General features: G+C 43.0%; 1 protein-coding gene across 4 annotated transcripts in view; it reads right to left on the reverse strand.

Annotated features, from left to right (window-relative positions):
* Positions 1 to 12,103, reverse strand: part of EFCAB6 (EF-hand calcium binding domain 6) — a 113,134-nt gene that overhangs the window by 32,236 nt on the left and 68,795 nt on the right. For all 4 annotated transcript variants that reach the window (XM_088669918.1, XM_088669917.1, XM_060275194.2 and 1 more), the window contains 3 exons: positions 10,847 to 10,965; positions 3,625 to 3,813; positions 1,755 to 1,910 (listed from right to left, as the gene is read on the reverse strand). In XM_088669918.1, coding sequence (XP_088526044.1) covers positions 1,755 to 1,910; positions 3,625 to 3,813; positions 10,847 to 10,965 — 464 coding nt within the window. The remainder of the gene's footprint in view (positions 1 to 1,754; positions 1,911 to 3,624; positions 3,814 to 10,846; positions 10,966 to 12,103) is intronic.

Genomic DNA, 12,103 nt, shown 5'->3' on the forward strand with positions numbered 1-12,103 from the left:
ATCTAAAGCAGCAAATCCCATTTCTGGCATCAAACTCCGAAGTACCTCTTGCGGCCTGTTTGCTCTGTAAATCACTCAGTGATGGCTCTTTCCAAAATCAGAATATTCATTGGTGACAATGACTAATTAAATGGCGGGAGGATGAAGCCGTTTTAACAAAGAGGATGCCAGAAAAAGAAATAAAATGTACAGACCCAAATATCTGCTGCTAAAACCTCCCCCCCTCCCCTGAAGAGCACATTCAAGAGCATCGCTTTTGCATCTTGCAGCTGCAGAATGAGCCAATCCATGCATTAGCCTGTGTCAAGCTGGCTCCGATGTTGGGGGAAAGGAAATAATCAACGCACTTCAGCAGAGGAATAAATTGCCAAGTTGGTATTAAAATTTTAGTAATAAAACCAAATGCATATGCTAATCTACTCTATTATTTAAGGCGGGGAAGAAAAGACTCTTTTCGATCTGGAAAGGACTAGTCTGCAGAAAATTACAATGAATGGAAGTGTTTATCATCAAAAAGTCTTTGAGGAAAAGAGCACACTGCAAAAAATTCTTATTAGAGGCTTAATTCAAGAGAGCTTAATCACTCGATTTATAGGTGGAGTGAAAAGATTTTGTTTAGGTTTCTCTTCTTCTCCTACACTCTCTTTTAAAAGAGAGGAGGGGAATCTTTTTTGAAAATACAATTCTACTGAATCCTACATTCACATATGATCAAGTCCATCCTAAATTTTCTGGTGCTCAAAAAGATAAATATATTTTACATTTAACAGGTCCCAAGTGTTTTTTGCTCTGATTAGTTATTGCCTGTTCCTTAGCTTACACGAAAAGCTCGATGTTGTTTCGCTACAAAAAGTACATATATTTGCACAATAGTTTAAGTACAGTAAGTACAGATTATAATTGCTGCACAATCCCAGAAAATGAGTAATAAAATGAATAATATTTCTTATTGGACCAGCCACAGTTACCAAAAGCATAACCTTTTAAACTGTTGTAAAACAATGGTATTGTTCACCTTTTTTTCTCTTTAGCTTTCACATACTAAAAACAAAAACAAAAACAATTTATTTTCTAAAATTGGTCATGGTACTAGATGGAGAGCTTTCCAATTCCTTGGCCTGTTTAATTTGTTTCAGGTGCACCAGGTGAACACCATGTTGAGATGTGCAAAAATTGGAGGTGTGATATTTGTAGAACAAAAGGTCACTGGGACTAAAGCTCTCTTAAATTAAAATATGTTTGTGAAATCTACTACCTATCACATACTTTTGCAGAAAGAGAAGTTCAAACCCTACTCAACCAAAATGAACAAGCCGACAGGCTGCATAAGGCAACCTGGAACAAGGATTGACGCTTATCTGTACAATATCGAAATACAGTGGTACCTCTACTTACGAATTTAATGCGTTCCGAACACACATTTGTAAGTCGAAAAAAATTGTAAGTCAAATCCCATAGGAATGCATTGGGAGAAAAAATTCGTAAGTCGAAGCAACCCCATCTAAAAATTCGTAAGTAGAAAAAATCCTATCTAAACCGCATCCAAGATGGCGGACAGAGCTCCATTTGTAAGTAGAAAAATTCGTAAGTAGAGTTATTTGTAAGTAGAGGTACCACTGTAAATCAGACATATATTATCATCAGAGTACTTAAGATCAAAGAAAGAGTCCACTGATTGATCAGGAATAGTTAGATAAGCTCATGAATGTATTGAACTAGGATAGAGCCATTAAAGCTGGGGAAATCGTAACAACCTGTATAAAAGTTCACTGTACTGTTCATAGCCGAGGCAGCAGTTAAAGTCTTCCAGCAACTTGCGGAGGTTTCCCACCGATATGCAGCCTTCTCTGTTTTTATCCTGCTCCAAGAAGGCCTTGTGGAAATCTTGGGAGCATTCGTGGTACTTGTCCCTGAAAGAGAACCAATGCTCAGTTTAGCTTTCCCGATAAAGAAAAATCCTAATGGATCGGCTTATATAATTCAGGAGCATGACTCACCAAGCCAAGGGTAGCCTAACTTCAAGCCCTGTAATGTAGCTTCTCAGAGCCTCAATAAGCCACCAGCACAGTCAGTGACATGCCAATCACTTAAGCCAGGGGTCAGCAAACTTTTTCAGCAGGGGGCCGGTCTACTGTCCCTCAGACCTTGTGGGGGCCCTGGACTATATATTTTTTTGGGGGGGGGGAGATGAACGAATTCCTATGCCCCACAAATAACCCAGAGATGCATTTTAAATAAAAGCACACCTTCTACTCATGTAAAAACACGCTGATTCCTGGACCGTCCACGGGTTGGATTTAGAAGGCGATTGGGCCAGATCCGGCCCCCGGGCCTTAGTTTGCCTACCCATGACTTAAGCCAAAATACACAGCTGGGTGAGCTGCATGCCGTGTTGCGGGTAACAATTTATGAAGCCCCAATTCAGAATGCAAGTGGGGCAATGTTCAGTATAAGGAGAAGAACTTTGCCTTCATGGTAAAAGTATTGAGTTTAATATAGGCAAGGGACAAAACAGAGCCTGGTGATGCCTGCCAGCTATTAATGTTGTCATGTGGGAAGAATGGCGGCTTCAAGCCCTTTCACGCATTTGCTCCCAGGACGTAGAACTTCCTTCAAGAGCCACAAAGCAGTTGAAAAGAGAGAAGAGGGCGGTATTTGCATACAGAAATAGTAATACCGGCCTGCCCGACATAATGTCAGTGAAGTGCTATGAACACTTGAGTTGCAGCATATAAGTTTTAAGTGTTATTATTGCCAACATTTGTAATTAGGTCCTGATCCTTGACAGCATATTTAGCCTCTTAGTATCATGTAAATGTGGAATACAATCGTGTCAACTGCAACAACCCGGAATCCCTATCAGATTCGTGTGATGTGCCTCAACAGCTGAAATGATAGCTTTTCATCATTGCTATCTTCCACTTACACCTCACAGATCAAAACAAAAAAGGGCAATCAAAACCTTTCTTTCTATCCTTATTTTTAGAAAATCGAGACATTCAGCCGCTTCTTGGACTGTGAGTAAACGGTTGCCAAGCAGTAATTATTCCAATTGTGGCAGTAAAATTGAGCACCGAGTATATGCTTTTAAACTATGGATCCAGCTAGGCTGCCAAAAAATAAAAATAAAATAAAATAAAACCAACCACCCAATCTTCTCTTGTAAATGTTTTTGTATTTCTCTTGAAGTGCTTGAAGAATCACTGTTCAAATGTTTCTAATTTGGGGTATTTGTTCCTTTTGAGTTAAAACAAAAGGAAAAATTATACACCCAGATTCCCCCCCCCCTTTTTCAGGGCTTCAGCGAGATGGAGGGAGACAGTGCTATTTCAGAAGGGAACAAAGAAGAGGCTATCAGGAATGATAAAAAGATCCCCTCTTCCATTACTGCCACATTCAAAGATAGATCCATTTTGATGAAGGAGCTGGGATGTGTAAGCTTCCCACTTTTCCCTGGACACACCCCAGAGTTTTCAGTTGGTGGAGGGTGCGGAGACTAACCTCTGCATGGACCTTGTTGAAACTGGGAAAAAATGCAGTGTGAAGATGGCTAAGTTAGTGACAGTGTTTCCCCATTGGTAGGCATATTGTGAAGGACACACCCTTTGAAAGTAATGTACTCACCTGATCTTATTTATAATCTCATTGATGTCAATGTGCTTCTTTTCTTCCCTTTTGTAATGATCCATAAAGCGTACATAGTTGTCTGCCACAAACTGCCTGTTCAGGCTGGTGTCAACAGTTGCGTTCTCTATGCCCAATTTTTGCAAGAATTCCTGATGTGTAAGGTAACCCTTGGCATTCGGATCATACCTTTTAAAGTCCAGGGAAAGACATATTTATTGTCATAAGAAATAGGCTTTGCAGGCTCAACACAGAACATCCCTAGCTCTTGAGCACTGCTTGGAGGAATATGCAGGGGACGCACATTAGGAAATAAATGTTGCATTGAAATATTCCATACCCATCTAGATTTTGCAGGGATGATCTTATCAACACCATCAAGTAGAAGCCTAACTCATGCCTGATAACATTTTTTTCAAACTCTATGTAGATACGTAGCCTCCCTGAGCCTGATTTTGACTGGGGAGGGCGGGGTATAATTATAATTATTATTATTATTATTATTATTATTATTATTATTATTATTATTATTAAACCACACCTGATTTAATCAAGACTCAACCCATTAAGACCAGCAGTCATAACTCGTTGTTTAGCCCAGTTCCTGCTCTTCAGGTGCCTGCCAACCTCTTGCCACTTCCCTCAGCCACCTTTCTCTTCACCAGCCCCCCAACTACCTGGCACTCATCTACTTATTTATAGTATTTGGGGGCTGCATTTTAGCAGAAGCGGATTCAGGGAAGCACAGCATGTTCGGTGGCGCTGGGTGCAGAACATTGGTGGCACTGCAACAATTGTGTGTGTGTGTGTGTGTGTGTGTGTGTGTGTGTAATTTTGGCATTGCAACGGGCGCTGCTGAAATTTGAGGCCCCAGGATCTGTCAGTGCTTTTAGAGCTAAGCACTCACAAGGCAGCTTTCAAAACATAAGAAAGGACAGCAACAAGGATCAAGAGCAATAAAATAATATCTCCTGTCCACCGTAGTGTGGAACCATTCTCGGAATTAGCTCCAGATATTTGAGGGTTGTGACCCTTTAAGAGAAGCAGATTATAATTTTGTTGTAAATAAATATTTAAGCTTGACAGCTGTACTTTATACTATGCGACACTATGCAACGCAAAATCCCTCTGCAAAATGCAAGGGTTGTCTGGCAAACAAATTGGTATGGAAAGAGTTCCCTGAGGAAATGTACTTTCCGAGTGGTATATGACACAGTGATTTTCACTGCAATTCTGAATACTTAAAATTCAGGCTTGAGACTGCTTAAACATTTGGCCAAGACCGTATATATAATGCATGGCTTCTGAGATAATGATTTTCTGTGGGCTCCATTCCAATTTTCAAAAATACTGACGCAATTTTGCACTTTAATATTCTATTACTCTATTCTATATATTCTTCTATACAATAGTTTCTATTCTAATTTTCCATACATATCTAATTTCCATTCATTTTCTGCTTCAAAATTTTTCCATGTTGAGTGCAATGGCTCTATTTAATAACATGGGAAGTTAAATTTTTGTTTTCAAGTTATCCAAAGTAGAGCTTATGTAGCAGATGGCTCAATGCTAAAGACACATGGTCGCAAGACATCCTTAAGGAATAAGAAAAGAAACTGAAAAGCAATGGAGTAGAAAATTATTCAGTGATGAATCATGGCTAGGAAATAAACCATACAGTCAACACACTTTGAATTCAAGGCAATATACATCTGGGTCTTAAACAACTTTTTAAAATGTAGTAAGTGGAAAGCAGGGGTGTACAGAGTGTGTGTGTGTGAAATCAACCTTACTCATTGGTTGAACTGGGAATCAAAGGCCATTGTGGGGGGGGGGAATTATGTTATTATGGTTTGAAATAATATTTGATACAAGAGTTAATATTAGAATGATGATTCATTGTTAATAAAAATTATAGGCAGAGGGGAAAAGTTTTATAGAATGAATAAAGGGAATTAGAAATATTTGGTTTGAAATATTAGATTAAAAGTGATTGTATTAATATTGGGAATAAGAGTTGAAAATAAGATTAAAGGATTGAGAGAAGAATGTTCAAGATAAGCAAAAGTACAATGAATACTGTCTAAATAATATTGTAATAGGGACCCAAGGTGGGGGAGGTCGGGGGAGTCCAAAGGGTGATGACCAAGATTTAAGTTAAAATTTTTGTTTTTATCATTTTTGTATTTTGGTTTTTGTATTTCTGTTTTTGTATTTTGCATTTTTGTATTTTGTGTTTTGTATTTTTGTTATGTGTGTGCATGTTTGAAAATCTTCAATAATTACATTTTTTAAAAAAGTTAAAGGCCATCGTGGGGAAAGTGGCCCGCTCCAAATCATGCCAGGTGGGTACAGAGGCCCCCAAAAGGCAACCCCTGCCATTTCCTCCCTAGGGGTGGGAGGAGACCATCACCTCCTATCCACTAAGAGGCTAGTGTAAGGGCGGGGGGAGGTCTACTGAGGAGGCAGCCAGTTAGGCCTCCGATGAATACTGTATATTCCTGCGTATAAGACTACTTTTTAACCCAGGAAAATTTTCTCAAAAGTCGGGGGTCGTCTTATACGCTGGGTCCGTATTTCTTATATGGCGAGTATATCCCAAACTCTATCTTTTAACTGGCGTCGTCTTATACGCCGGCAATGCATTTCTTGGAGGCTGGATCTGCTGCCCCCATGGTTCCTGCTGCCTGAGGCAGTTGCCTCCCTTTGCCTCATGAGTGGGCCCGTCCTGCTTTGCCTACTTGGGAAGCCTGAAAGTACAGTGGTACCTCTACTTACGAATGTTTCTACTTACGAATGGAGCTCCGTCCGCCATCTTCGATGCGGTTTAGATAGGATTTTTTCTACTTACGAATTTTTAGATAGGGTTGCTTCGACTTACAATTTTTTTCTCCCAATGCATTCCTATGGGATTCGACTTACAAATTTTTTCGACTTACAAATGTGCGTTCGGAACACATTAAATTCGTAAGTAGAGGTACCACTTTACCTTAAGCTCTTTGGAGTACGAATCAGTCCATTCAGATATTCCCTTAACTCCCATGCAGTTTACCTTTCTGCGAGGGACTCCTTGGGTTCTAGCCCACCTGTGATGCCCCACTGCCAGATTCATTGCCCTCCATTTCTCAGGAGGTCAAGCCAGCTGCAGGTAGAGAGGCAATGCTACTCGTGAACATGCCCGGGAGGGCATGTTCAAGTATATATTCCAAACATGGAAACGTTTAATGGAAAAGCAGGATTCCATGTTGCATGGGGAACCTCCTGGAGGCTCCCTGCTGAAGGCCTTTGCCTCCTCAGCTTGGGGCAAATGAGGAGGCTGGTGCAACGGTGCAGACGGGATCAGTGCCAATGGGCTCATGCCCACCCTTCCCCCTCACACTGCGCTAATCGGGGGCAGGGAGAGCCACCTGTTTCTGGGGAGAAAAAGGCAAACGTCTTTTTGATTATTATTGTGTCTCGGGCTACGCAAGGCAAATGTCAGATTCCTAGCAACCGTGGGAGTTGTTGTTGTTTAGTCGTTTGGTCGTGTCCGACTCTTCGTGACCCCATGGACCAGAGCACGCCAGGCACTCCTGTCTTGCACTGCCTCCCGCAGTTTGGTCAGACTCATGTTCGTAGCTTCGAGAACACTGTCCAACCATCTCGTCCTCTGTCGTCCCCTTCTCCTAGTGCCCTCCATCTTTCCCAACATCAGGATCTTTTCCAAGGATTCTTCTCTTCTCATAAGGTGGCCAAAGTATTGGAGCCTCAGCTTTAGGATCTGTCCTTCCAGTGAGCACTCAGGGCTGATTTCCTTCAGAATGGATAGGTTTGATCTTCTTGCAGTCCATGGGACTCTCAAGAGTCTCCTCCAGCACCATAATTCAAAAGCATCAATTCCATCAGCCTTCTTTATGGTCCAGCTCTCACTTCCATACATCACTACTGGGAAAACCATAGCTTTAACTATACGGACCTTTGTCGGCAAGGTGATGTCTCTGCTTTTTAAGGTGCTGTCTAGGTTTGTCATTGCTTTTCTCCCAAGAAGCAGGCGTCTTTTAATTTCATGACTGCTGTCACCATCTGCAGTGATCAAGGGGCCCAAGAAAGTAAAATCTCTCACTGCCTCCATTTCTTCCCCTTCTATTTGCCAGGAGGTGATGGGACTGTGGGAGTCCCAACCGTCCCAACCGTGGGAGTAGTTTCATCATTTTTGGCATATACATCAAATTCTTTTTCTTTTCTTTTGCAGGGGATGGGGAAATGATGCAGAAATGTCCCACTTCCAGATTGTTCAAGTGGTTGAGGTGTCTTGGCTTGTGTGTGTATTATGCTGTAGTTCACGAGGAACTCTCTCTCAACAATTCTGATCAGTGACTCTGTGAGGCCTCGGTATCTATCTATCCATCCATCTATCATAACTCTTATGCTCCAGTTTGTGACAGAATGAGTCTTAACAGAGACTAGCAAAAAAAAACCAACCCAAATACCCCTGTATCTGTTCCCGCCTTTCAAAATAAAAAGTGCCTCTCTGTTAAAAGCTTGTCAGGTTCTTTCTCACGATGCTCATAAAGTGAGGAACAATCTCACGGTATCTTGTCAGATTTGATACCTACATTATGCATCACTTCTTGGTTGAACACTTTTTGAGGTAATTTTTAAATTAATGTAAATAACCAGAGAGCGGCACTGTGTCAAGGCTGCCCTATAGCTCCAGAGAAAAGCTCCCTGAAATAGTTTTAAAAACTTTATTAGGTGGGTTCTTTTTTTCCAAGAATTGTTCTTATTGGAGTTTTTATGTTTTGTTGCTATTCTTGGCTTGTAGGTCTTCAATAAATAAATAAAATCTCTCTTCAAACAGCAATCAACCCTAACTCCAATGCTTTGATCTGGAGACATGCTACCCTCTTTCTTTCTTTCTTTCTTTCTTTCTTTCTTTCTTTCTTTCTCTTTCTTTCCTTCCTTCCTTCCTTCCTTCCTTCCTTTTGAAAAATGGTGCTGGTACTCTCACCATGAAATTGTTACAGTAAATGCCATACTTTTAACATTCTGGGGTGGGGAGTGCTGGTACTGCGTAGCCCTGAGAGCCCCCAAGAAAAAAGCACTGGGTGTTTCCTGTATGTGGACTGTTCTCTGAAAAGCTGTGCGCTACTGGTGGGCAGGCACGTAAGGGAGGTTTGGGGAATTCTTACTCTCAACTGTAGCAGACTTGCAAATTACTAGCATGCCCGCCAATGTATGTTTATGTCGGTCGTATGTGGCTTGCAGAAAGGGGGGGGGGCATGTGGAAGAGAATCAAAGCTTCCTTGCCTGTTCTCTTGGAGCTAACCCTCAATCACCAAAAATGACCAGCTGACTGGCTCTTTACAGCTGTCTTATATGTGTGTGCACATATGAAAAGGAATGTATGTGTATATGTTAGCTCACAAATATTACATAATGTAGACCAGGCATCCCCAAACTGCGGCCCTCCAGATGTTTTGGCCTACAACTCCCATGATCCCTAGCTAACAGGACCAGTGGTCAGGGATGATGGGAATTGTAGTCCAAAACATCTGGAGGGCCGAAGTTTGGGGATGCTTGGTGTACTTCTTCAGGGTTTGTGAATGCATCTGGGCAACTACATTTACTAATGGAATCAGTATGTTTCTGGAGACATTTGGAGCAAACAACTGCTTGAAACAGAACTGTTTTCTTTTCTCTTCTTCTTCTTCTTCTTCTTCTTCTTCTTCTTCTTCTCCTCCTCCTCCTCCTCCTCCTCCTCCTCCTCCTCCTCCTCCTCCTCCTCCTCCTCCTCCTCCTCCTCTCCAGTTCTTTTATAGGTGCTGTTTTACAGGTTACTATCTGGTGACTATAAAATGTTTTTAAAGTGATATTTTATTCATTTATTTCAAACATTTTGGGCTGCCTTGTAAAAAGCTCAGTGTGGCTGCAACTAGAAAACCGAACAGCCACTCAGTTGTTGGTTTTCTTTTTCCTCTTTTCTGTAAATATGAGGACTAGAAACATTGGGTTTTTTTTTTAAAAAAAGAATAACAGCTGATAATTAGAAGAAAGAAAGGTGCTATATACTTTGCCACAGTCTACTTCTCCTGCTGCAATCTGCTTGCAGACGCCTCATATGCCACTTGCCGTATAATGCCGTTTGATTTTATGTAACAGAGCGGGTCCTGCGCACCTTATGACCCACTAAGTTGAACGTAGCTCACCCTCCAGGTATTGTGGCTGCTGGGAGCTAAATTAGCTTCCTCTTTATTGCTCGCTCCTTGGGACTGCAAAAGCAGGATGGTTGCCAAGCACCTGGAAAAACTCCGAACCAGGATGGTAGGCTGGATTCTGCTTGGTGGGTCATGAGTGGAACAGGGCTGGGTCAGGCTAGTACAGGGGTCAGCAAACTTTTTCAGCAGGGGGCCGGTCCACTGTCCATCAGACCTTGTGGGGGACCGGACTATGTTTTGGAAAAAAATATGAATGAATTACTATGCCCCACAAATAACCCAGAGATGCATTTTAAATAAAACAACACATTCTACTCATGTAAAAACACGCAGACTCCTGGACCGTCTGCGGGCCGGATTTAGAAGGCGATTAGGCCACATCCGGCCCCCGGGCCTTAGTTTGCAAACCCCTGGGCTAGTAGGTGGCTGAAGAAAGTCAAGGCAGAGAGATTTGCTGGGTAGCCATAGCCATTTCTGACCCAATTCCTTTGTAGATCCAATAATAATAATAATAATAATAATAATAATAATAATAATAATAATAATAATAATAATGTAAAAACCCGCCACAAAACACTATGGGAAAATCTCTGGGAAGTAGTAGGGATGAAAACCCGGAATAAGAAATATGGAGAGATGGCCATTTTCATTAGATTCTTCTATCTGAAACCAGCACCCAAGACTCCACCACAAGCAACTCTCTTTTCAGCACCAGTCATCAAAACAGGGCTGGCTAACCTGTGACTCTCCAAATGTTGGTGGACTATAAAGCCCATCATCCCTGACCACTGGCCATGCTGGCTGGGCTGATGAGAATTGGGATCAAGGGATAACTGGAAGGCCAGATGTTTGCCATTCCTGCTCTCAGAGTCCACAGATGAAGCCGGCATAGCTGCCAAGTTTTCCCTTTTCTCGCGAGGAAGCCTATTCAGCATAAGGGAAAACCCCTTTAAAAAAGGGATAACTTGGCAGCTATGGAAGCCGGAGAGGGAGAGGGGGGGGGGATACAACTAGAACATTCTTACCTTGCCCAAAGTTTTTCAAGTTCTTTTGGGTTTGTGGGGATGTTGTATCTATACAGGATGTCCTTCAGGTCTTTTTTCAGAACTATGCCATTGCCTTCGCTATCATATTCATGTAAATTCTAAAACAGGAGATGTCTTTAATAGTAAGGGCTACCGTATTGGAACATACATACGTCCTCTATGAACCTAAGGCATTACAGGAACTGGGGGAAAATAAAATGGCAACACGTCTGCAGAGGCTGTATAGCCTCTGTATGCGCCAGTTGACTGCAATCCTGAGTGTCAACATAGGAAAGCCGGCCAAGAGGGCTGCTACTGGAAGGCACCAGGAAAGGCAGGAGGCCAGAACCCAACGCCATATGCTTGGACGTATTAGATCGCTTTGAAAGACCCCAAAAGCAGCAACCTCCAAACTGAGCACCGGCAAATGCGCCACAGGAAAGCCAACAGGGTGCCATATGAAACAAATTGATTAAGGAATTAAAGACACCCGAGAACCCAAAGGACCCACCCCTGATGCCTCACTTGTCTGCCGTTCCTCCTGCTGGGGGCAAGTAATTCTATTTTGTCTTCCTATTATGAGGTAGGACTGGGCCATTCAATCCATGCTCAGTCAAGGCAGGGGTGAACAAAGGCTAACTGACACCCGGGGCGGGGCAAACCACCAGCTGCACACGCGTGGCATCGCTACGTACAGCACATGTGTGCGACTCCACGCATGCGTTGTATGTAGCGGTTTGCTGCCAGCGCCGCCTGAGTGTCAGGAGTATGGGCAGGAGTCAGGCTCTGGGGCCTGTAGTGCTTTGCAGGACTGGGGCCTGCCTCAGCTTGTGCTGGAGAAGCAAGGAGTGGCCACACAGGTGAGGCCACTTGATACCTCACTGCACCTGGTGGCAGGAGCTGGGAGGGATAAAAGCTCAGCATTTCCCTTCGGCTCTTTGCCACAGCAACGCTACCCCTGCCTGGTTGCCTCTGGCCTCTCGCTCCTTGGATCCTTGCCTTGCCGACGCCTTGATCCTCGACCCTTGGACCTTTGCCTTGCCGACGCCTTGCTCCTTGACTCCCAGACCTTTGCCTCTGCCTTGCTCCTTGACCCTGCGACTGCCTGCTGCTGGACCCTCAGCCCTGCACCTGTTCCTGCTTCTACATCACCATCTTGCCTCTGGTGCTGATGTCCTCAGTCAGGGCTTCAATCGCCCGCTGACCGGACCGTGACACTGAGTGCCGTACAGACAGTGGTGGGGTCCTCCACGTGCG

This window comes from Zootoca vivipara, chromosome 5 (genome assembly GCF_965207765.1).
Source record: "Zootoca vivipara chromosome 5, rZooViv2.hap1.1, whole genome shotgun sequence".
NCBI classification, from domain to species: domain Eukaryota; kingdom Metazoa; phylum Chordata; class Lepidosauria; order Squamata; family Lacertidae; genus Zootoca; species Zootoca vivipara.